The 27,669-nt window shown below is 27.5% G+C and overlaps 1 protein-coding gene across 4 annotated transcripts in view; it reads left to right on the top strand.

Annotated features, from left to right (window-relative positions):
* Positions 1–27,669, top strand: part of LOC107169053 (uncharacterized) — a 40,323-nt gene that overhangs the window by 6,465 nt on the left and 6,189 nt on the right. The window contains exons 1-2 of one of the 4 annotated variants that reach the window (XM_089215742.1): positions 24,532–24,822; positions 27,451–27,539. In XM_089215742.1, coding sequence (XP_089071868.1) covers positions 27,528–27,539 — 12 coding nt within the window. In that variant the 5' untranslated portion in view covers positions 24,532–24,822; positions 27,451–27,527. Of the gene's footprint in view, positions 1–24,531; positions 24,823–25,316; positions 25,441–26,267; positions 26,404–27,450; positions 27,540–27,669 lie in introns of those variants that run through there. The other 3 variants (XM_089215745.1, XM_089215750.1, XM_089215739.1) reach the window with 3 other exon arrangements.

Here is a 27,669-nt window from a genome sequence, read left to right as displayed (position 1 = left end):
TGGTATATGTTAAGAAATGGTTCTGTATTAAATGTAAGTTCTTCAAGCTTTTTGTTAAAGCAAAACATTTTTAATCGAAGTATAAAGAAATCAAAAATTTAAAATGTCTAGTTCAAAAAGCGTGCAAGTATTTCGAAACTTATTTCAAACAAAAAATTTCTAACATACAAATTTATGAGAATTTCTGATATCTACTTGCGTGTCGTATATACGCCATACGGTAAATATATATAAATAATACATGCAGGATGCTGCGTTCATATATGCATATGTACCTATACATTATCATTACATATTTAAATATATGATAGGTCACATATCTAACAAATGTGTTGAATCAAAGATCAAAGCATAAGCAAGTGTGTAACTCTTTCAGTTCACGTGAATACGTGATGGCCTTACTGGATAATAAAAGGGGTGGATCAGCAGATTACAAAGACTCCGGACCGCTCCGGATCGACCGCTTCCGTTAAATGGACATATTAGTCGAGATTATATTGATAATTGTATATAGTATATAGTTGTGTATAGTTTTGATTTACAAATGAGAAATTATCCCGTAATCTTTGGATAAACAATCTATCTATTATATTCAGATAAAAATAAATTTGAATGTTATATTCAAATTGCTTTTGGTAATTTTAAACTACCAAAAAGCAATAGACAATTATCATCATTTAAGTCTTTATGCAACTTTAATGTGACCATGTAAGTGCAATAACCAAATAGTATTTGTTGAGATTAGCTGATTTAAGTGTCTAAGTAAACCTCTATAATAAATTATATCAGACAAAACTTTATTATATGTCTTCATTAAGAAAATTGTATCATATAATATTATTATGGTGTGAAACTGTGAAGTGTGAACACCGCAAGACTTAAGAGTTCAGATGATATATAGATAGGTGATATTTCTAATTTGAGTTTAATGTTATAAAGTGTGTATTTTACACGTTCTTTGACTGATAGAATTTTGGAATTTTGGTTTCGGACCTCTAAGAATCAAATCACAGCTGGTTTGTGACAGGATAATATAATTATAATATAAACTAATTAGTAATTACATTATTTGCACTATAGCGCATGCCACTAGGTATATTTTAGTAAACCATACTAATATAGACGTGCGCAGACTTTATTGACACTTGACAGGGAGTGCAAAACAAAAAATTGAGACTTTACCCTCTAAAATAAAGAATAAGTATAAATAATAACAAAATCACAAATATATTATTTTTTTTTTCCACTGGTTATAGGCGTTATAGCTCATAATTTTTTACTGCGGGGGTTACTCATTCATTAGCCTTTATTCTTATGCTATTTTACGTAAATATGTATAAGTAAAATAAAATAAAGTAATTTTGAATAAGCTTTGATTTGTAATTAAATCGAAATGTTTAGTTATAGCTAATATTTTAGATATAAATTATAAATATATTTATAGTTCAATAGGTACTCTTAATAAACGAGTTCACGTTTTTTGATCGGCAATCAGGACGGCTATTTCAAAGAGGTTCCCTGCAGCAGTTATTTTGAACTTTTTTTAGATTCTGAACGGAGTGATGAATGTATTGATTTTACAATGATGTGTGTTTTTTTTTTGTGTCTGTGTACAGCATAACTAGTCGAAACTCGAAATAATGCTTCAATTTCAAACGTTGGGGGTGGTTTCCGATGGAAAAGTGAATATCCTTGGTGCATTATAGAGGTCAAAAGTAAACATTTTACAACAGTTTTCAAAAAAATCTATTTTTTTATATGGTTGTAATTCAAAAACTAATCACTATAAATACTTGAAATTTTCACCAAATGTTTATGTTAGTGTTATCTGTAAACAGTTTAATTTTCAAAAATTAATTAATAATATTATATTACAAAAAATTGTTAGCAACTTTTAATAAAATAATTTTTAAGTTTTGACTACCTAGTCTAAAAATAATAGGTACTTTAATATATTTTATTATATCAATACCATCTTACGTACAAAACTCAACATTATTAAATTTTTTTAATAATGTTTGAAGGGAGGGGGTGCCTTATTTTAAATATTGACAATTTCTATATATTGTATCATAATTTTTAAAACAAACATAAAACGAAATTTATCACTCCATGTGTTTTACTTCACATTACAGTTATTAGGTAGGTACCTACATTATTATAAGCTAATCGAAAGATGTGTGCACATATATTAGCACATATTTCATGTAATTGAAAACTTTAACTATGGTTTTCGAGCTTATTTTAGAAAACGAGTGTAAGTATAGTAATAATATAAGTATTACTATAACATTACTATGTATTTATTTTTTCTCTATTTTACACTAAAATTGGTATATATAGACATCCTAGAGTTCAACAGTTCTTTCCTTAACATCTGAATACAAAAACTTCAAATTTATTCATCAACTACGGTTCAAATATATAATTTACTTTATTGTACATAATCATGCTTACATGAACGTGAGTATCAAAAAGAATTAAAATGCGTGAATTTTTTTGACATATTACCGTCGATTAGTTCCGTTTGGTGTATCGATTTTTATACATTTTGAGAAAGAATGATGTGACTAACAAAAACGGTCACGGCAATAAGTCTCTGAGAACTTCTACTACAATGAACCATAAAAGTATATTTTAATATTAGTACTTTGTTGTACTTACATATTATTTAAGTTATTTATTTAAACCACCATTTGGTAGGGATAAAAAAAAGTCGTGTGTGCATAAGAGCGTATTAATATTTGATAATAATAACGAAAATATAAATCGGTATAGTATCTAATTTATATAGTAATACCTATTACTCTTAAATGAAAAAGAAAGTAAGTATAATACAATTATCTCGACCATTTTGCATTGAATCCCCACAATAATTCTTGGATGACACACACAATGATGCAATTGTTGACACAAGAATACAATTTCAGATGTCGAATTCAATAATTTTATTGAAAAGTCAACGAAACCATTACTAATGTGTTTAGTGTTTACCTTCAACTTTTTAAAATAAATACAATTACGGTCATTTTAAACAAATACAAAACAAAATATAAGTTCTTTTTGAAATTTCAATTTATTACCTACACATAGTGTACCTCCTATAAATAATATACAATAACATATTATATTACCTAAATGGCTATATACGTAAACATTAACATGTATACATTATACATAGCTGACATCGGTACTTTATTTTTAGGTAATATTATAATATATTATGACTTTATAAATATAGATAGCCTGCAGAATTCTGATTTTTAATCACTCAGGAGTCAGGACCTTGTGTTTATATCATACCTAATTTTGATTTAACTGATTTGATTATCTTTATACTAATAACTAATAAGTAATAACTATTTATTATTATTATTTTTATCATTACCATTATTATTATTATTATCTGCAGTATTCACTTTACTCATGTACAAATATACTTATTAATTATTATAGTTAATACCTAATATTAGCAATGGTTTTAAGTAAATTTGATTTAGATTTTCTTTTTAATTATTTTTTAGGGTCATAAGTACCTATTCAATATTATAAATCTAATATACTTATTAATTTTATATTTTGATACAGAATATTATTTTTGAAAATATTACTCTATGTAGTTTATAGACTATATAATATATATAATTATTAATTAATAATGCATTAATAGTTATGTACATAAAATCATTTCAAACGTATAGATACTAAAATATTGTTGCCTATATTAAATTACTTATACTACCTGAGGGCATGTCTATGAATTTATAATGATGGGTCAGAAACATTTAGCAAAAACTGGGTCATGACATTTTGTTAAACGCAAATGATATTTGTTTTAAAATATTTTTATATCCCATTTCCTTCGATCTTGAGTCATTACTTTAAATGTTTTATAAATACGTTTTATAATTATCACTTATACGTTTTAATATTATTTAGTTAATTCTCTATGACATTTAACTATTTAAGTGATAATGATTTGAACTTCCATAAAAACAAAGGAGTTAAAAAAAAGTTAATGAAATACGAAAACTGTTAGTAATAACTGCTGATACCAAACACTTTTATATTATAAAATCGTCAATTAGCTAATAAATAAATCAGTAGGTATCTTCTGCCTTTATTTTATATTCTATACACAATTTAATCAAGTATAGCTAAGTTAGTGTTTTTTTTTTGTTGTGTAAATGTTTCATTAACATTGTTATAATTGGGACTAGGATTTTTGTGCATTGGCATGTTTTTTGTTGCAAATTCTAATAATTTCTTGTTTATAACAATGTCCACAAACTACGTCATAATGAAGCAAATGGTGGTTATTTTATTTTATTTTGCATATTTTTGTATATTTTTAACAAAATGTTTATAATAATTGCACATTTCACTATAAAAACACGTAAAATACATGCTGTATGGTATATTCCAGCATCAGTGGTAGTTTATCAGAGAACAAATTATAATATTATCCATCCAGAAAATACGTTAGCATTATTTAATTTATAATATAGTAATAAAGTCGTTATTAATAGTTATTACGGATAGTAATTGAATTTATATCTCATCTTAATTGTCATATACTCCTACGAGTCGTATGATGTGCATCAGTAAAGATTAGATTTAATACTTAAGATTATTTAACAACTACACAACTTACAGTAAAATTACTATGTGTGTTGGCATAGCCATAGTAGTCGTGTATTGTGATTGCGTTGTATGTTGTTTGTGACTCTGTTGTTTTAAATGCCAAAATCACAAAGGATTGTGTGCAAACTTCATCGTATGTTGAAAATTGTCTAATACAGTTTTTAAGCTTAATGGAAAACACTATTTTTTTAATTTTTTTTTTTGATATTTGTGACCGCAAGCAGTTGTATCAAAATGTCAAATGTTTTTAGGTTTTTATTTGTATATTTTTGTATTTTTAATAAACCAAATGCATACTAAAAAAATTTGTATTGCATATTATTATAATTATCTAGCCCTAGTTATAATTTATACCTTTAGATTTATTCTTTCTATGCTTAATATTGTCTTTTTTGAAAAATTAATTCCAAGCATAACATATGATAAATATTATAAATAATACATATATGAATGTACAAAATTATAAAATTTAATCGATAATGGTGATGATGATTATGATAATTAAGGACACAGAAGGACATTTTTCATCCAGCTGTTTTTCGTTTTTTCCTTACGATTTTGTTGTGAAGAGCTCCTTCAGTTGAATTGAGTCTTAATTCCTTTCTATTATGTTTAGTGTTTTTTAAGACTTTAGTTAATTGACTTCCATCATTTTAAGTTTCGACTTTCGCTTAATCATTTAAATAAAAATTGAGTAGGTAACTTAAAATAAAAGATTGATTGCAATACTACAATACAAACTAAAAAGTATAATAAGTGTTACAGTTCAACACTTACAGAGAGTAAATCTGTAGGTAGTAGGTACCTATAGCAGTAATGTTTGACAAAGCTTTTTAATGTTCACCAGGAGGGTATTTATAATACTAGTGGTCAGCAGCAATAAAATTATCGGTCCATTTAGTGCACTATCATTAGGTTTATCGTTTGTTGTTATCAATATAGGGTTGCGTGGAAAACCATTATTTACTATGTTTCATTATTACATAGTGTTATATATATATATTATATAGGTGATAGGTCCTCTCTCCGTCACGCAGTTGGTTATCGTTATTATATATTTATATAGTATCATACATTCATACTCTGTTTAGAATAATAATATAATACAAATAATATTATGTAATAAAAATACTGATGGCTTTAATTGGTGCTGAAATTTAATTAGACGAATAAAAATAATAATATAGAACAATCCAAAGTGATAGGTATATTATATTATTATAGTGATGATATTATGGAACCGATATAATTTTCACGTAAATAGTCAAAAACTAGAAACCAGCTTTAATTACTAGGTAATTGAAATTTCAATGGGGTCAATTTACCAATCAAACCTTTAACTGAATACGCCACCGATACTTCTTACTTCTTACTATTATAATGTATACGATATTAATTGAACTCCTATGTATAATAATATTATGTCAACATTTTTTTTTTAAAGTCCATCGTATTGTTTGGTAATATATAATTATAATGTAACATAATTTGTGCAGATAAAAAAATGTATAACATATCTTATTAATTGTGTGGTATATTTTAGTATTTAAATATAATATATGATAAACATTATCTTTTATATAATTTATAAATATATAAAGTTTATTGTTACTGTATTAACGATAAAACTGTCATAAATATGTACTCTGGACTTTGATTTAATTTTACATTGAAGTTCAGTGAATGTGGCAAGAAGAAATATGCTATCATATAAACGGATCATCATTTCCTGACACAATAGTTGCAGGATATCATGCCTTGTCGTACGGTATACAACACTCGTAACTTGTATGTATATATATCAAATATATACATTTATCAAAAAGTGTACGCTATGTCGATTGTCGGTACTATAAGTAGACACTGTAGACACGATGTCCCGTTTCATGAGTTGTAAAACTGTAACCGTTGAACCGATAAATAGTTGTTATATAAACTTAAAACTTATATTATATATATGTATGTATGTATGTGTGTATGTGTGTATGTGTGTGTAGGTAGGTACCTACTACCCAGTCTGTGTTTTCGACACGATGTCACGTCTTGTCACTTGGTATGAATTATGGTGTACATTATTATTGTTACACACACTTTGTGAGTTCGTATTTCACGTTTTTAACTAGGTATGTATTAAATTCATGGAAATATTGTACAGAGAAAAAAAATAATTATGTGAAGTAACAATCACGTTTATTATGTTTTAGATATACGTTCATGTCTTAGATGGACTCGTATTGATGAATTTATTTTATCACCAATCGTGGTTTTTTTTAGTGTTACTAGAATACACAGTTTAATTTTATTTCATATATTATTTAGGTTATTGAGAAAATTAAATTGAGAAAAACAATAGAGAGAATTATAATTTTGTATTTAAGTTTATGTTTTTAATTACTATTGTTGTTAAATATTAGGTACCGTATATACCTAAATACACGTTCTGTAATAATAATAATAATAATAACTGAGTCTTTTGATTGAATTACTAAATAAATAAATAATTAGGTTTCTTACTTTTCAGCCGATAAGAACAAAATGGTTTAAATGGGGGGGGGGGGCTTATTGTAAGAATTCAATAAATCGAGGCATTGATTTAAATTCCATTCGCGATTGTTTGTATATTATATTTTGTTTCGAATAAAATAACAAATAATGCTCATTATAGCTTACCCACTATTGTTGTTGTGTTGTTATTTAATCGGAGGCGCGTTTTATTGATACATTTTGAAAGCCTTAAGGCTTATTAATATATAACAAGGCGTGTGTGTTTTACTGTCGCTAGACTGTTTATGTCCGTTTTCGCTAAAGACGAAATAGTGTCAATATTATTTTGTTTGCCGACGTTTTTAATCTGCAGACTTTTTGCGGACTTGCGGACTTGCGGACTTACATTATAGCCCGTGGTTATTTTGTTTGACGCTCGTTCGCTTTACTTAACATAGTTATTACCTCTGCCAGGATATACCTATACCTATTATACTTTTAAATGACGTAATATTAGTATATTACGTATAAGGTACCTATAGACCGGATTATCGTCATGTGGTTAAGCCATACATAATATGTATAGTTACTCATGACTTAAAGCCATCTATTATCCGTTTTTGGTACCTATTTAAAATCTCCTTTTTAGGATTTTGAGTTTCGGAGAGAAACCCGTTTTTTACGACGTAGATTATGGGAAAATAACAGTATAAAACACTAATTAAGTTTTTAAAAACTTAAAGACCTAGAAACAAATCTTAGGTAATACCCCAAAATGTGTGGTTTATTTATCGCAATTTCAGATCCCTATATTGCGCAGAGCTGGCATTCGTGTAAACAAGACGAAAATAAAACTTGAAGGATTTATAATATATGCATTAAAAGTTAGAACAGATTTTGACTCATTTAAGTCAGTACAATATATTCACTGGTAATCGAATTGATGCAATCTTATTGTTGTTCTAGCTACCCATAGAAATAATTGAAACACCGGCAAATTAAGTTACCTGTAGAATATAATACTTGAAATGTTTATTTGTTTCTGACATTTGTTATTAATTAATTCTATACAAGTGCTTAGTTAAATCTTCGGTTAAATCAAACATCTATATTGATGAATGGCAAAGATCTTGTACATTTTTTCAAAGGAAATAATTTCTATCATTTTATTCAAATATTAATATAAATATTTCATAAGAAAGTATTGAATACTTTCTGAGGATTAACCACTATAGCCTATAGTAGGTACTCCAATCTCCGCCGATATCTATCATTAATAATAGCGCAGTGATCGATTTACAACAATTACGCCAATTGATTAAACAATAATCTTTTAGGTACTCTTGCACGTCATTCTGGTCGTTTATTAAAAAATAGGAAATGAACCGTATTATAGTATTATACAATTTCATAGAAAATTTTTTACATAATCTATATTATTCCGATTCCACTTCCCCGTCATCCTTTTGTGGATTTTATAATTCCTGGCCGGATAGGCTTTACATGTTTTTACGCTTCTGGTTCTCACACTCATAACAACAGCGATGCATTCCCACAATTTCACTAGGACTTATTTAATTTAGCGTTATTGCATATCTTACGTATAATTAGGAAATTGTAACAAAAAATAAAATAATAATATACAATCAATTCTAACTAAATTTAAATGCATAGATTTATAATTATAAATATGATAATATGTAGGTACATTAGTTTTCGTGCTTCATTATGAATGTCTTCTTGAATTTAGAATGAAATATAGACATTATATAAGTTAAAAATAGTGTTTTTCTTTTTAAAACTAATTCTGCTCTGTAAGAATTTATTTAAAGTTTAATTTATCGTGGATTTAATGTTATGCATAGATGTTACATTGTTATAATTACATGCTTAATTATTGTATAATTTGACATGGTCAATTAAGTCATTATTTAATTACATCTTTTTACTAAACTAGTTGTCTGCTTATCAAAAAAAGTTATATTTTTAAACTCCGAAAACCATGTTTGAGTGTTCTACCTTTTAATATTTCTATATAGCCTTTCTATTATTATTATTTTTTTTTTTAATGAATACACATTTATATTTTTTTTTACAATTAATTAGTTTATACCTCGAGATCACATACTTATTGAAAGAGAAAAATTAAAGGAAAATATTTTTTTTTAATATAATATAATAATTCAATTATATTTGAGTTAGATTTTCCACTTAAATTTATGCCAGCTTTACAGTTTGCTCTCAAAGGAGTTTTTTTTAAATTTGTTTATTAAGTAATATTATGCCAAAAAGGCCAACCAACGACATAGTAATACAATATCATACAGAGCAAAGTAAAAAAAATAAATAATTTTTTCAAAATAGCATTTCAGGTCTGACATTTAAAACTATTTCTGCATTCATAAAATATAACTAAAAATAATAATAGTTTTTAACTGTGCAGTAAAAATATGCTGTGTTAACGAATTTGCTGATCAAGTGTAAATTTTAAATGCAATTCGCCCTAAATTGAACGCCTCACTACGCATCTTATTGTCTCCGTTTTATGCAAGTGAATAATATAGTAAATGTATATTAAGTCCCGATTAAATTTTGATATAAGTTCAGTGAACAAAATAATATATAAATTTAAATTAAAGAGAACAACGCATTATTTGTATTGTCTTGAAGGGTTTTTTTTTAGAAATTTTTATTTTAAAGGTAGTTGAAGTAATTTATGAGTTAATAATATTTAAATATGTTCATAACTATAGCTTTAAAATTAAAATAATCGAAAAAACCTCAAAAATATCACTGATAAGACTAACGTTTTATTTGGTAAACACTTAAAGAATAAACGGGTGAGCATATAAGTCAGAAAAATATATTTTGGATAGAATTTTAGTAAAACACCATGTATCATAGTTGTTTCCCGGAACATTAGCACTCTTTAACTACTAATAACTTCAAACACAACCTCGATTTAAATTTCTCTAACCATCTAGTTTTCCCAAAAATCTACAAAAACAAGTTTCTGAGCACAATAAATTGCTTTTTGGAAGTTTTGTTGTATGGAAGTTTCACTGTATAATGCTTATGGTTTAACCACTATAAAACTTAATATTTTTTTAAAATAAAATTAAAAACTTATATAGAATTCATGTAACTATACCATATATAGAAATGTCATCCCCTAAAATATAACTATTTCATAATTGTAGAAAGACGAAAGAAAAATATGTACACATTACAAAAATACCTTTAACATTTTTCACCCCCAAAAATGTCACCAATAACCCTTCCCTCTTTGACATTTTCCTAAATACTGCACTGATGATACTTTAATGGTATAAGTGAGAATGAAAGTTATCTACAAGGAATGAGTATGGGTAATATACTAATATCGAATATTTACCTACTTCTCATATTATACAACGACTACTGACAGTATGGTAAATATTTTTTCTTATTATATTTTATCAGAAAATGAATGATTTAAATCTGTATGAAATGAGCAATATACACTAAGATTGAAATAATAGGAAAGAAATCCTGATCGGACAAATTTTCCGTACAAGTAAGTTTATACCAATGAGATGGGTTGATAGGGAGAGTGATGTGAACTGTGAAGTAATATTGGATTGTAGATTAGGATGATTTTTAAGTGTTATTATATAAATTTGTGTAAACTGTTAGATATTATAATCATGTAATTTTGTGTAACAATATTATGTCATTGTATATCCTATATAATAACTAATAGGTATGTATATTTTATTATTTTTAATAATATTTATATGAATTATAATATAAATAAAATAATATATTACAATAATTATACTAGGAAGTTTTACCTATCGTCACAAATTCTTTAGCTCATAATCTTAATGCTGTTATTTTTTTAATTGATATAGAAATAGAACGTACATACTTAATATATTCATCGAACAATTAAAATTCTTATACTTTATATGTAATAAAGAAATATGAATTACTTACTATAATATTGTGTATTGCTACTTAAAACAACATAAGCGTGGAATAATACATATAAACATATACACTATAGGCATCTATTCCTTTAAGTATATTAGAAATGATAATTCTATTAGTAAATAAAAGGTATCGATGTAGATAAAACTAAAATTATTAGGAAAGCAATTTAATTTTCTTAACTTTTAACACTACTTAGTATACCTAATCACATTGAGTAAAATAGTATTATTTTATTAATAGCATTTGAAGTTTTGAAGAGTGGAGTATGTAGTTAACAATACATTTCGTTGGCTACAATTTGGATTTTTCAGTAACTATCAGATTTTTTCCCATTGAATATTTTAACTATAGATTTTTTAATCTTGGTTACAGGGCTTATTCTAACGGGCAGTAGGGCCCAAATTGGGCAGTAGGAAAAATCAAACGGGCAGTTGACTTTATGAATATGGGCACCTTAAAAAAATATAATTTTTCTTATAGAATAATTGAATTTCTACTGAATATTTGAAATACCTATGTGTAATTTATAAACTTAACCTAGTACCTAATAAGTAATAATTATGTAGTTTACAATCTTTGCTACTTCGATGATTGATTAATCTTTGAAATAGAAATACGAATTACGATTAGGTACTATCTATGTTATCGACTAAGCTTATCGCGACCATATAGACCATTGTACACACATTAAAGCGCACGGATACGAAATTCGAAAACGGAATAACCACCAATTATTTTATCTTTGGTTTTTAGTAAATTCTATATTATGAGCGTGGAGGACTATGGACATTGTTTCAACAGAAATGGCGATCATTATGTGAACAAAATGTTCCATTAATAAAAATTTGGTGCGCAGCTCATCGATCCAATTTAGCTTGGAAAGATGCAAGTGACACTGTTTCTGAAGTTAAACATATCGTCCAAACTTTAGTAGGATTGTCTAAATTTTTTCATACTTCAGCAATCCGAACTAGAGAGCTTCATGATACTGCTAAAAAAAATAATTGTAAGCTTATGAGAATACCAGCATTTTTTCAAGTACGTTGGACTGAGTTTACTTTTTCACTAATAAATTCTATACTGATTTCATGGCACGCTCTTACTCTTTTTATGCAAGATTCAAAGGAAAAAGAAGCAAAAGGCTTTCTGTTATTTTTGACCAACCTTGATAACTTACGTTTGTTATCATTTTTAGCTGATACTTTGCTAGTTTTTAGTCGTTATCAGCAAAAGTTACAGTCTGATTTTATAACGATTTTAGATTTGACTAAAGAAACAAATTTTGTTGCTCAAAAACTAAAATCATTATACACAGAAAATTTACTTGGAGGGTGGGTTAACACATTACAAGATGAATTAGATCAAACCTTAAATTCAATAAAAGGTATAAAGTTGACTGAAAGTAATTCCTCTCTAAAAAGACAAAATCGACATCACTTATTTGTGACAGAATCTCGAAATGTTAATGCTGTATGTCAAGAAATCGTAGAAAGTTTGGCTAATTTTTTATTACAACGAATTAATATTAATGATCAGCTAGTACATGTTCTAAAACCATTTATAAACCTTAAATCATTAACTCAAGTTCAGTTAAAAGAAGTTCATCAGATTATTGGAAATGATTTAGATATAACAAGACTATCATTGGAGTATGCAGAAGTACTAGAATTAGAAGAAATCGAAAATTTACGCAAAATGCCTATGGCTAAATTAGTAGATTATCTTGCAACTTATACTTCATTCAATACAGTATTAATAATTATTTCTAGAGTTCTAGTGGCCAAACCACACAGTGCAGACGTAGAACGTCTCATAAGTACGAGTAATATTTTAAAATCTTCAGATCGTCAAAGTCTTATAGTTGAAACAGAAAATGAATATTTGTTCGTCCACTTTAACATGCCACCTTTAACATTATGGGATCCAAGACCTGCAACTTTGTTATGGATAAACTCATCAAACCGACGATTAAAAGAAACTTCAAAAGCACGAGAACAAGGTTGGTTTAAAGGCATTTATGATCAATCATTGAATTCTCAGGTCTTACAAAACGATGTCCTAGAAGAGGAGGATACAAATCATTCAAAAAAAAGAAAATTTTAAATATATAAAATACAATCTCATTATTTAGATATTTGAATTGTATTGTAGTGTTGTAAAATTGTAATTAATAATATCTAATAAGAATAAAAAGCAAAATTATAATATTGACATGTTTTAGTTAAAACTTATAATATACTCACTAACCTATTTCTCGAAATGTTTGCTATTAAAACTATTTTTATGTAACTAATGCATATATAAATATATTATATTGTATACAGTTATTAACTGGGGTTACGTAATAAAAATTTCAACTTAAATAATGGTACAACGGAAAAAATCCGTATTTTTTATATATTTTTCCATATAATATTTTTTCCGATTTCTCAAATATCAAATGTAATATCATAATAATAATATAATATGATATTATAATATCAATATCATTGTATATCTATATACATTTTTTGGGGGGGATAAGTATAATTTTCCAAATAAATTTCATGAAACAAACTTCAGTATGTTTGGGCAGTAGGTAAAAATCCTTAGAATAAGCCCTGCTTGGTTATGAAAGGAAGTACCTAAATTAATTAATTAATACATAAATGTATAATATAAAATTAAAGTTGTCAATATTTGTTTTATTATGTAATATATATGTATATAACGGACAGAACGTTATATATACATAATTTCTACAACTTTATGATTATTTGACAATTGTGTAGGTACTTTTATAATATGATTTTTTTTTGCTTTTAAAAATATACAATTTAAGACAGTACATTTCACGGGTCGCTAAATAGTAAATTGGAATTCATTTCATTTTTTGTCTATTAGATATTTTAGTTTGAATGTTTTACCCAGTATATAGTGATAATAATCCAAATATATCATTATTTTATGATCGTTAAGAATAAATACATTAGCAGTTAGCGTAATTCCATAATCAAAAGTTATACCTATAACATGTTTGATTTTGAGATCCGTTAAATCCCCAGATGATTTCTACTGTCACTTAGCCATCAGCTTCTAATTAGATAATACCTATTATACTGCAATGGTTCTTACTCGTCGTAATACGGTTTATAATCAGATTATCGTTTAAGTATACATCGTTACACAAGTTGCAGCGGTTGCACGCGTAGATGAAATCAATGGTATTATTTCTAGATTCTTCTCTCACAGCACACGTATTATAGGATATATTTCGCGCGTACTTGCATATACGAGTATATATATATACATACATATACATATCGTACCTAAGTATATTTACCTACTATTTACCAACAGGGTTTGTAGTTACGACGCCAAAATAAAAAAAAATATATTATAAAAGGTGTGGATAGTAAAAATAAATAAAGAGAATATGTCCGTCTTATTGTAGGTATACTGTTTATATACTTGAGGAGTTTAGACGGTTTATCGTTTTTCACGTAGGTTACCTCATACATAATACATATCATTTTGTAGAGACGAGACACGTTGATATTTGTGAGGGGTTCAGTTGTGCTACTGGTTGACCATATTAACTATGTGCCTGGGTGTGTGTGAGAGATTATATATATCTATTGTATATAGATTATACCTTATACTGCAACCCCATAAGAATTTATTCTCTAGGTTAGGTTTTGCGCCAACTGTAAAATTCATTATATATACATTATGTAATAATAAATATCTACAATATCAGACGACATTTATACCTATATTACCGATGAGAAAACACATATAAAATAGACTAATATAATAACTAATAAGTAATAATTCCTAAAAGTAACTAATACCTAACCGAAAGTTAAATTTTTAAAAATATCTGCCATGTAGGTTTGTACTTATATGCTTTTAAAATATTATACAATATAATAATTATGAACAATTTTGTCTTGATTGTGTTTTCATTGCGTTTATTTTCTATTTGATAACATTGACGAAAATTGTTTAAACGTACCAAAAACAGTCATGTATTTAACATGATATTAGCATCAAAATGTATAATTGATTTAATTAATATAATTTTAGAATTCAGTTTAGTATTTTATTCAAATTTTCATATATAGCTTATATAGTATAATATGACTATACTTTACAGTTTAAACACAATCAGTAAAAAAATTTTTTTATAAGATATTTTATACAATTTGTACAATTTTACGTTCTGTAATAAGTACCTTAGTGCGATAAGTTATTATATGATCCCATTTGAGAGGAACAAATGAGAATTATATGACCAATTTGATCACTCTGTGGAGCACAGTTTACACGGTGAATTTATTTTTTTCCTTAGGACGAATAAGGAATTTATTTTTAAAGATCTCTGCAAGACTGCAACCATTGTCATTATAGACGCCTACTGAATGCATTAGGAATGTTAACGTTTTAAAAAGAGAAAGAATCGTAACTGTAATGGCTGATAGCTTTGAGTGCAAGAGAGCTTTTGCGTGATATTTTAAGTAGGTATGCACGTTTAGAAGATTCTTTAATAGTTGGAATTTTAAGATCACTAGTAGGTATAATATGTAGGTACTGTTTATATCTACCTACATTGCTACATTTTATAATAGAGACGGAAGGCAAATTTTTTTATATAATTCTTAGCATTTTTGATTGTACCTAGTACCTACCTACTGTTTGAATTTTTAGTAAGTATATTATGTAAACGTTGAATTTTAAATACTTTAACTTTTTTACATTATTGTTTAAATGACCTCATGACTACCTCATACCTCCATACTATTCATGGAATAATGTTATTTATTTTGTGCTGAATTGTTATATAGACAAATAAGTATTATAATTCAATTGTAAATTTTTACCTATTTATAAGGTATTAACATTAAATTCGAATCTATCGATTTTTCCTGTAATAAAACCTTAAGCATCTCGAGCCATTTGTATAGAAATTGCGTCTTTTAGGCGTCTAGTTGGATACTTAGAATTCGGTTTACATTTTTTCAATATTTTAGTTATAAGTTGAACAGCATTGTTCCCCAAAGAGTGATAAATGATAATCGGTTCTGGAGATAACCCAGGTATTTTGAAAAAAAAGTCTAAGTATATGCGAACGCTTAGATTTTCATGGTAAATGTTTTTCAGCAACTGAAATAATATTAATAGATCCGAGATCTGAATCGATATTTTATTTTATGTTTATTTTAGTATTTTTTAAACATTAAATAGAGTTTAATATTATCCTTTTACGAATTATTATTAATTTATATTAAATTTTATAATAATAGCTATTACTCGTGCATTATTCCATTGCCCGTTAAAAATACTAACTCTATATGATTCAAAATTTGTGTTTAATTCGTGGTTTGATTCCTGGTGACGCTATAGTGATGTTCAAAACTTCCCATGGATTTACTCTATCTTAATCTACATTTATGATTTTTACACAGTCATTTAAAATACAAGACCAAAATGTTTAGCTTTGTAAAGGTGAAACAATTTTTAAAATTTGTACCTCATAACAAATTCCAAATTTGTAAAACCAATAACAACCCTATAATAAACAAAAATATGTGTAAATATATATGTACTATCCAATATGGCAAAATGCCAATATCCATGATGGGAATATGGGATAGTGTCGCGTCAGCAAGTGTAGCATTTTGATTGTAAAAAAAAATTAAATTGGTTAAGTCTCTATTTTCAAAGATTAACTCGAAAAAACGAATAATTTTGAGATTCTTCAATATACTCGTATTATAGACCGTGATTTGAATAGAAAATTATTTTTAAATTAACAGGTGCAAGTCATAATTCTTGCATTCGATCGGAATTGACTACAATATACTTTTATAATAATCTGGAAAATATTAAGATTATACTGATAATATTTACATGGATGTATAATTATGCAGTTATAATAATATAACTATAACTATACTATTTTATTTAATGTTTCTACTAAATCTACTGTTTGATTCTTAATAATCAAAAACTAAGATATACATACAAATATATTATCTATTAGTTCATGTTAATGATTAATTGTCAAATAAAAATTAGGTACCTATTAGCCACCTAGGTAATAATACTATAATAAAAACTACTATATATATAATATATTCATAATTTTTCTCACGTTCGGAGAAAGTCTGAATCGACCATTACTTCGATAAACATTATGGGACAAAGCCCATAAAAAAACTTTAACACCACGCCATTTATATTGGGCACCATGCACTAAACATCTTATAATTTAGTTATTCAAATAGCTATCGGAAATAATATGTAGAACCAAAGGCCAGGGTATAAAATATTGATGTCATAATATAAAACTTGAATAAATCTCAATTCGGAAGTTTTTAAATATTTAATGATATAAATGCTGATATAATACCTATTTATAGTTGGATTTGTGGCAGGAATACAAATTTCAAACCAAAATTCGGAAATGTCGCGCGCGTGTTCTTTTTCCAAATTTAACGCAAATCTTACTGTTTTTTTTATTTTTTTTATTAATATTCCATACTCCATAAGAGTACCTTACGCTATATTATATAGTAATATTATTGATTGTACAATCAAAAGAATGTTGAGATATAATTTTTAGATCACATTAAAATTAAAACTATATTATTAGGTAATTATTAGTTATTTGTACATAACAATTAATATAAGTACTTCATTAGAGTAAAAAAAATATTTTATAATTTTTAATATAATAATAGATACTTAATAATTAATACAATTTTATGATTGATTGAACGGAAAAAAAACTGTACGTACAAAAATATTTGATCTGATAGTGCATGTGTTTCACTAAATATGAATGAGCATTATAGGACTCAGTTTTTTAAATTAACGTTAAACAACTTCAGCCACCAGCAGTAAATTTTAAAATAGGGAAGTACATATATTATAAAAAGCGGGAAAGTGGATATCACTCTGCTGTACAGTAGGTTACAAGTGGGTTGCTGTAATGGATGGAATTAAATTTGAATCCAGGAGCCTTGTATTAAATTTTCAAGCTTTTCTACCCAACAAATAAATTTTTATCGATATTAATTTAAAAAAAAACTAATAATTATCAATAATTGCATATGTCTATAAATAGTTCAACTTAAGTCGAAATTTTTTGAAAATTTCAAGGTGGATAAATATACTCATATAAACATTCGGTGAAAATTCCATGTACCTATCTTTGATGGTCATTTGTTTTAAAGTTACATCAAAAACTAAAATCGATTTTGTCGAAAATTGATTGTGCGTAAAAAATCCTGTTTTTCCTTAATTTTTAGTTTGTTTATCCCGATTATTTAGAAAAATATTGAGAATTTTTCACTTTTGGTTTCTCAAAGTACCAACTAGATTTACTTTCTGATCTATCAATGTAGGTACTTTAGTTGAAAATCGAAGCATTTTTTCTGCCCCAAAACGTTGTGACAGACACACAAAAAAAAATAGACATCATATTAAACTCAATACATTCCTCTCTCCACTCAGAATCTAAAATGTCAGAAGTATACTGATTTAGTTATTTGTCCGGTACTAACTAATTTTCACTTATTAAATTAAGTTGAAAGTTGAACATTACTTTTGTAGTATCACTCGTATTAGCTAATCCGCTCTATAGTGACTCTATAATAAATTCAGATTAGCATTTGTAACTTATTTAGGTACGATGGTGTACGTATGTCTTCTCAACGTCCATTTCCTAAAATTTGAAATGGCTATTAGGGCCCACGACTTTAGCGCTATTCATTTTAAAATAAACTTCATTGACTATAAGTCTGTGTGTCTGAACACACTGTTCCAATATAAACGAAGAAGATTTAAAATAATAATATTCAACTCGGGTTTTCAGGTAGGAAACACTTTTATCAAATTAAAACAAACATAAATAAAACAGTTAGCAAATCCAGATTGCCTAGCCCGTATTACGATCGTCGTTTGTTACACACGTACAATCGTTCTCGTCGAATCACTCAGCGACAACAGGACTCCCCGCGCCTGTATGTCTGGCGGCGTTATAAATGAAATATTTATGTCGCCTCAGCATATCTACACACATAAAAATAATGTAGTTGATTTAACTTCAAACTACAATGTTCAACACCCATTAGTTAAATCAACTGCATAGTCATTTATATTAACCACAATAATAGGTTGGCTCAACACATATTGTTGAGAAATGATAATAAGTCATAATAACACCCAAAATTAGTTGAATTTAGAAAGTTGTAGGTAATCAATATAATCTAATGCCGGTAGTTAAATTGATAACATAGAGAATGTTGTTTTAAACATGAGCTTGATTCATAATGAACTAATTTTGTTGTTGTTTCTACTCCAAAATAGTGTTAAAATTAACCATTCAGTATGTTATTTTTACAACGCCGAAAAAACCCGAAAATCGTCCGCATGCGTCATGTGCATTGTATATGTGGATGCATGCCATAACAACATAAAATATATTTATATATAAATCATTTGATAATAAAAAAATATTTCACTTTAGATATTTTAAATAAACGGATTGAACTTTTCAACTATGGGATAACTGAACGTAAAAATACTCCTCCCAGTATTATCCAAAATAATTTAAAAAAAGGTTATATTATTATGTCTGCATCAGAAATGCTATGCCTAGTACGCTATTTTGGACTTATAGTTGGAGATCTGATACCTAAAGAAACTGGTGTATGGCGTTTGTATTTAAATTTACACAAAATTATTGATTTATGTTGTGCCAGAAAAATACAACCAGAGTGTGCAGCTCAAATTGACTCTATTGTTGCTGAACACAATCGATTGTACATACAATATTCAGAAACTCCATTAAAACCAAAATTTCATATTTTAACTCATTTTGGTAGATTATTGTTGAAAAATGGACCAATAATTTTAACATCAGTAATTCGATTTGAAGCTAAACACAAAATTCTTAAATCTATTGCTAATTCAATACCATGTCGAATCAACCTTGGGTATACTTTAGCACGTAAATTACAATTACAAACTATGAATCGCTTGTTAACACTTTCAGGTTTACAGCCTGACTTAAAAGTTGGTCCTGGTAAAAGTGTAATTTCCAAAATAGAGTTAACTTATAATGTTTACAAAACTATACCTTCAGAATTGGTTAATGAATCATATAAGGTATCTTGGGTAGAGTATAAAAATATATATTATAAGATTGGATTAATTTTGGTAATACAAACAAATCTTGATGGTTGCTTATTTGGAGAAATCGATAAAATACTTGTTGGTAAGTCTAGAGTGCCATATTTTATAATCAAACCATTAATATCAATAGGGTTTGACAGCCATTTTCATGCACATGAAGTAAATTTTGACTATTCAAATATTGATAAAATAGGGTATTATATCAATGAACTTGACTATCCATATCCTACTGCTGCTACAACAATAGGTAATAATAAGACATATGTCTTATTAAGATAACTAGGTATATTATGTAGCCCACTAAATACTTACTGTTAATAAATAAATGTAAATAATACCTACCTATGTAAAACATAATGTGAACATGTTGTATGTATATTATTATATAGAGTTCATTATAATTATTTTATTTAGGTATATCTAATTTATGTTTTGATGTTTATAAAAATAAAAAAAATTATTTATTAATACAATTGATTTTTCATTTATATCATGTACAGTCGAGTCGCGATAACTCGAAGTTGAAGGGGGATAAAAATTCACTTCGAGATATCTAACTAATTTATAGGAGAATAATGTTCTAGGGGAATAAAAAACAATTCGAGTTGTCAAGTTTTTCGAGTTATCGAGGTTCAAGTTATTGCGACTCGACTGTATTATTATATATTTATATAATATATAGGTATGGGTATATCTAATAATTTACATAAAGAATTATTATTATGTTTCATGCATAGGTACCTACAATAGTGTGAAGTATACTGATTAATCTAGTTAAATAAAACTATACTCCAATTTTTATCCATCTTTGTTTTCTTCTAAAACAAGTATTCACAAGTATAAAAAGAATGATAATTGTGAGCCTGCTTATGATGTGATGTTCTAAACTTAAAACTTTTAGTTTTAAATAGTTAAGAAAAAAAAATTATTATTTAATTCCCCCCTCCCCAAAGAAAAAATATTAATAATAAGTACTCCTGTGAACCCTATCCGTATGCTTATTGTACAAAAATTAAAATGCAAGATGGTTTTATTTTTCTCCACAAACGGTGGGTAAACTGTTAAATGCCTACATTAGTTTACAAAATTCCTTTACCTAAATGGTATATTTTATCAAGTTTCTATCATAGTCCCGTTAGGTAGGTAGGTTAAGGCGTTAGGTTTGTAAACTGTATGTAACTAAGGGTCTCGGTTCGAATCCCGCATAGGGACCCATTTATTTTTGTTTTTATAATTATTTTAAACAGCATTGTTCCATATCTTGGAGTTATTTTAACAACTGCTAAATCTCAATTTTAACCATTTCTTGGGGTCATTTCAACTACAACGTTTTTTCAATTTGAAACGAATTTAAAAACTCAATTTACAACATTATGAAAGTTAATCTCACTACGTTATGATATGTTAATATAGCATAATAATGTAATTATTTTAACAATATATTTTTAGTCGTTTTAATCATGTTGAATAGAAGTTAAATTAACACTTATTGAGTCCTAAGTCAAAATCGACGCTCAAATGTATTGGACATTAACTGCATTTGGAGTTAAAACAACTAACGATTTTTATGCGTGTAGCTTCACTAACCTGTGTTTATAATTTACAATTCAAAATATTCCCACCTATATAACATGTATATTAAATAATATTATTTTGACGACTGTCTACAATATATGACATTTTTTTTTAACTTGTAGAAGTTACAAGCATTGTTCGAATTGGAAAAAAATTAGTATTGAGCTTAATCCGAAGATTTTAAAACTGCCTCTCAAGTGCAATATTATTAAAAACAGATCTGTGAGGGGGATTTACCTCCCACCTGTTCCTAAATTTATAATATTAAATTTTAGCTTAGTCAGATATAGATAGGCTTTATTATATTCCAAATCATAGGCGTGCGCACGGGTGCGGCCTATACGGCCTGTGCCGTACCTGAGTGTGATTTCTTAACTTTCTCTAAAAATTATGTTTTATTTTTTTTATAAAATTTTTTGTATTATATCTGAGAATTGAGAATGTTAGAAAACATGTTCTACAAAATATTCTGTAAAATCACGGTTCTATCTTTTTATTTATTATCTATGTTGGTAACTCAATTCTGATAAGGTGATTCGCGCCAAAATGTAACGCAATAGATAAGATTCGGATTTTGAATTATTATCAATTAAATTTACGTTTTAATTAAGAGTACAGTAGGTAGCGAAATTTTTTAGGCACTGCATCTAGTTACCTACTTGAAAAAAAAACCCCATTTTTTTTACTACAGTATAGGGTCTCGATAATCCGAACACAAGCTAATCCGAAAGACGTGGTAATCCGAATGGGATTGAGAATTATCTTATTGCCATAATATGTACATATTATGTATGTATTTATAAATAATATTTTCTGGTAATAAAATATTTCAATTATGTGGGACAATGCATACCAATCTATAATGGGAACCAATGTACAAAAAAAAAAAAAAATCAATATTTTAAATAGTTAAGTTCATAATTTATTATATTAATATGTTTATACATTCATTGTATTTGAAATTACGAGTTTTTACACAATTAATACAAATAAAAATAAAAATTAATTTTTAAATTACAATAAAATTGTTGTTTTTTTGTTAAACCATACGCATGTACTCCGAACGACCCCTTTCCCCAATCTCGTTCGGATTATCGAGACCCTACTGTAGTGCAATATTTTCATTTTTGCACCAAACATACAAGTTCAAGTAGGGAATACAAATATAATAATAATCAGAGATTAGTATCTAAATTCGTGGTTCAGACTCATAATTTATACGTCAATAGCTAACTATAGTTTGCAAATATTTGATAATAATGCAATAGTTTCTTTTATATCCTACCTAATACCTTTAGTATACAGTGAAAACTGTCTAAAGCAGACTCTGAATAAAACGGAAAACTATCCAAGATGGAATTTTTCTATGGTTCCGGCACGTTCCTATAGTTATATAGGTACTTATAGACGCTCATCCTCAATAAAACGGAACATTCATAACGCGGAAACGGAACGATTTTGTATAAGTCCCATAAAAGTAAAAACCTTGCATAAACCGGAAAAATGACATGCATGTATGTATTATAAACCAAAAATAAGGTATAAAAATTAATAAAGATATGCGTTGTACAATGTACTTCGTTAAATAGTGATAATAATGTTAATGAGTTTTTGATGATTGATACAAATTTGGTAACGAAGAGCCAAGAAATACGTTCACAAAATGATGGTGAAAGTAATTCATGTGGCGACGAAGAAGAAGTAATGCATGAAGAAGTCACAACGATTAATACATTCAAAGAAGCATTAGTTGCAATAAAAAAATCTACATCGGTTTGCTATTGTCCAACAAGACGATAATCTTTTTCAATGGGTTTCATCGATCAAATACCTAAACTCAGAAGAAAAAAAAGCAGCAATCGTAGCAAAACAAAAAACTCTAACGAGTCATTTTTGGAAATGCTAAATGTTTACCTATACATCATATTTAATTGTCTTGAATGAATTATAAAACCGATATTTTAGTTTAATTTTAATGAATTATATTATTTAAAACAATAAATTGAAAAATATTCTTTGATATTTCTTATTTATTTGAATTGAATAATCCGGAATTTTTCCGTTTTATTGAATAAAGCGGAAAACTGCTTAAAGCGAAATTTTTTGTTGGTCCCATGCGATTCCACTTTAGACAGTTTTCACTGTGTTATCAATAATCCAAATTTTTTTAGTAAAAAATATCTCGGGCATTAGCTCTTGCCATCCCCGTCACTCGTCAGAGTAAACAAATTATAATTGGGGTAAGCAAAATAAAGTTTTAAATACTAGAGGAGCCTCGTCCCCCGTCGCACCCCCTTATTATTACGAGTACTGGACTACTGGACTTACAAGTTGAAAAGTTGAATAAAAAATAAGTCCACTGTTTTTTTTTTCAAACCGAATATTTTAGTTACACCCGGAAGTGCGACAAGCAAATTTGGGAAAAGTTCTCAAATACAAAAATGTAAATTATTATTGCTTATGAGTTAAAAACGGAAGCGAATATGCGTTACGCGCGCGTATCGTGTGAACGTAATCGACGGCGACGACGATGAATACACAGCCACGCGTGACCTCCACTACGCATTATCACTACAACAACAACAACGTCGTTATCGTTTTAAACGCGGAAATCAACAAAAACATTACCTGGTGATAAACGCACGCACACACACACACACACACACACGGACTAATCGCATGACACATTGGGCGACCACTTTGCGAACGGAATCGCGTGTATGGTGTCAAAAATGTTATCGAATTGTTAAGTGTCGGCTGTGCATTATCAACTACAACTGTCGCGGCCGTCCTCGACGCGACTTACACGGTTGTTCCTCGACGAGTTGGTTCGCCGCCCGTGATTATTGTGCCGCTGCGGTACTTTGGGTAAATAGCGAACTGGTACAGGTGTCATCGCCGTCGGTCGTCTTGGCGGACTATACGGATAGTGTAGTCCAGATTCCATCGCCACCGAACAAGGTACGAGCAATAATCATCGTGCTGTGCGCACACCGTTGTCCGATACGCAACGTTAGTCCAGTAGATCTGTACCCGCAGCCTGTCCAGTTTCATAGTTATCGGATGCCGTCGGTGTCGCAGTGTTGTTCCACTTCCTACAGGCGGCACCTGTGCTCACGCGCCTTTTAGACGCCTCACTGAATATTGTTGTTTGTTGTTTTTGTCATCGTTAGAAAATACATAAATGTCACAATTAGTTTTATCAGCAGCTAGTAGTCATAATAGTATATTATTACATGCCTTGTCAGTTTGCAACAATAATATATTAGGTATACCTAAGCAAAGAATTGATTTTCAAATTAATTTCATTTCATTTCGGTAGGTACCTACAATAATATCTTAATCATATTTAACTATCCTTACAGTTGTTACCTACAGACTCGGCTTTGTTAGATTCCAAAATCAAAATAAATGTAGTTTTAATTGGTGTGTTAATATCTATAATAATGACATAATCATTATTTGTTTATAAGTGAATGATAAAGAACACTTGTCCAACTGGTTTAGAAATGTCATGAAGTGAGATTTAAAAACAGGTTTTTGTATGCTTTGCCGCTTTGGTTAAAACAGAAAGTTTCCGTAAGTATATAGCTTATATTATGCATGGGTACATGTATTATTATGTTTTGAAAAGTTAGGTATCCATGTAACTTTTTTTATTTAGATTTTAGGTTGTATTGTAATATAACTTATGTGTTATCAGATTTTTTAAACATTTTAAATTTACGTGGATTTAATTTATAAAAATAAAATGCCTAAAACTGATGTCAAATTATTTAAATAATTTACTAGTTTTACTTTTCATAATAGTCAAACAAAACATTTTTGTTCTAGAATTACAGTTAAAATTAATTTGTACATTTATGAATTTCAATCATTTAACATCATGACACTCTGGTGTAATTGTAAAATAATAGTGACATTTTTAAATCATTCTTATTATTGTTAGTTAATTCAGATCACAGTAGACTTACAAAACAGTGTCCATTATCCTTTAAATTACGTTAATGTTATTTTCATAAATATATTTTGTTTCCCAAGTCAGACCATATTTAATGGCAAAAAGATTTACACAGTTAATACAATTAAGTGTTTATAAGATTATAGGTAGGTAGTTTTCATGTAGTATTAGGGCCAGTTGTACTGTCTCTGATTAAAGTTAACCGGAGTTTAATCGGCCGAATTTGCAAGGTTAAATATCTGTTATCAGCTGATTAAGCGTAATCGAAGTTTAACCCTAGACGGTACAACTGGCCCTTATAGTGTTATACTGTATTTAAAAATTGATTACATCTATGCCAATAGGCAATAAAATTGTATATTGAAATGTGTTGATCTTAAAAAATGTAGGTAATCAATTCCATACAAAAGTATTTTATTAGCTATAAATCTGTTTCTAAAATATTTACAATTTCAATTTATTCTATCTTATCAATAATGTAAATTTAATATTCTACCTACAGTAAAGTGTAATCGTGATAGCACTATGGGTATATAATATTTATATCTGCTCTTGAAGTATAATTTTATCATCTTACCTTGGTAGGTTCAGTAGTAAGTTTATTATTGGTTTTTTATTGTTATATTTAGTATCTTTTTGAGTATCTATTGCGTGAGTAAACATTTTTAAGTGTCTAATTTTCAGAAATCATAACATTGTTATATCATCAATTGATTACATAAAAAATATAAAAAAGTTGGTACTAGAGGCCTTAGATAATTTATACATTTATAAAACTAATATATTTATTAGATTTTTGTGTAATTAGAACACTTGGTTTCTAGTATTTACTTGAGTTTTTACTAATAAACTATTAATTAGTTTATTTATTAAGAATTTCTGTTGTATTTAATATTTACGTTTGAAGTCATAAAGTTTTCTTCTTATTTTTAGATGTAAATATTGACATTAAAATCTCAAATTTACAAAAAAAGAAACATGCCAGCGTGATAGTCAAGGTTAAAAATGTATAGATACTTCATATAAAAATATGCTTTTGATATTTATCGTTAATTTTTCACAAAACTAATCATATAGAGATAATAGTTGATAATGTTGTAGGCTCATACTCAATACTAAATAATAATAATATTAATAATCTCGGTTCTACAAATAATACTAAGCTAAAAATATTTATGGTTTGTTAAATGATTTTAATAATATTAATTTGTTTTATAATTTGGTGTTATTAATATTGAATAGTTACTCTAGAAAAGCACTTAAATTATGAATTAAAAAAATTATAAGAAGATTTATTTCATAAATATATTTAAGACATTTTATGTATTGTGTTCACATTGGTTTGAGATTTTAAAAGTTATAAAAATTATACATATCATATTGAAAGTTATGACCTGGGCTATATTTGCCTTTGCAAATTAAATGTTAGAATAAAACATAATTGTCTTTTATAGTAGTAAAATACATTTAATTCTAATGGTGTTAGTTATTTTAATTGTGTTGTGTAATAGGCAGTCTTATAAAGTATTCAAATACGTATTCCGAATTACTTTTATTGATACTTATATACTAATTTTCAAATTTTTTTTGTTGTATTATATTTTATACAATTTATATTTTATTTCTAGATGATCTCATACCACCAAGTTCTGAAGAAAACACACGCAGAAATGTATTTCAACAATCTACTACATTGACAGCAAAAATGTGGCCTCCTGTATGTTTTAATCTGATTATTTAATCAAATTTTTGTTATACAATTTATTATTCACATAATATATGATTTTGATTTTTGTTTTTTAACTTTACGTTTAATGTTCTTGTTAATTCTAAGATTAATCCAAATC

Source organism: Diuraphis noxia, unplaced genomic scaffold, assembly GCF_037042655.1.
Source record: "Diuraphis noxia isolate RWA-SAM2 unplaced genomic scaffold, SU_Dnox_SAM2 contig0001, whole genome shotgun sequence".
NCBI lineage: Eukaryota > Metazoa > Arthropoda > Insecta > Hemiptera > Aphididae > Diuraphis > Diuraphis noxia.
The sequence above is the reverse complement of the archived record's forward strand: the minus strand, read 5'-3'. Positions and strand labels throughout refer to the sequence as shown.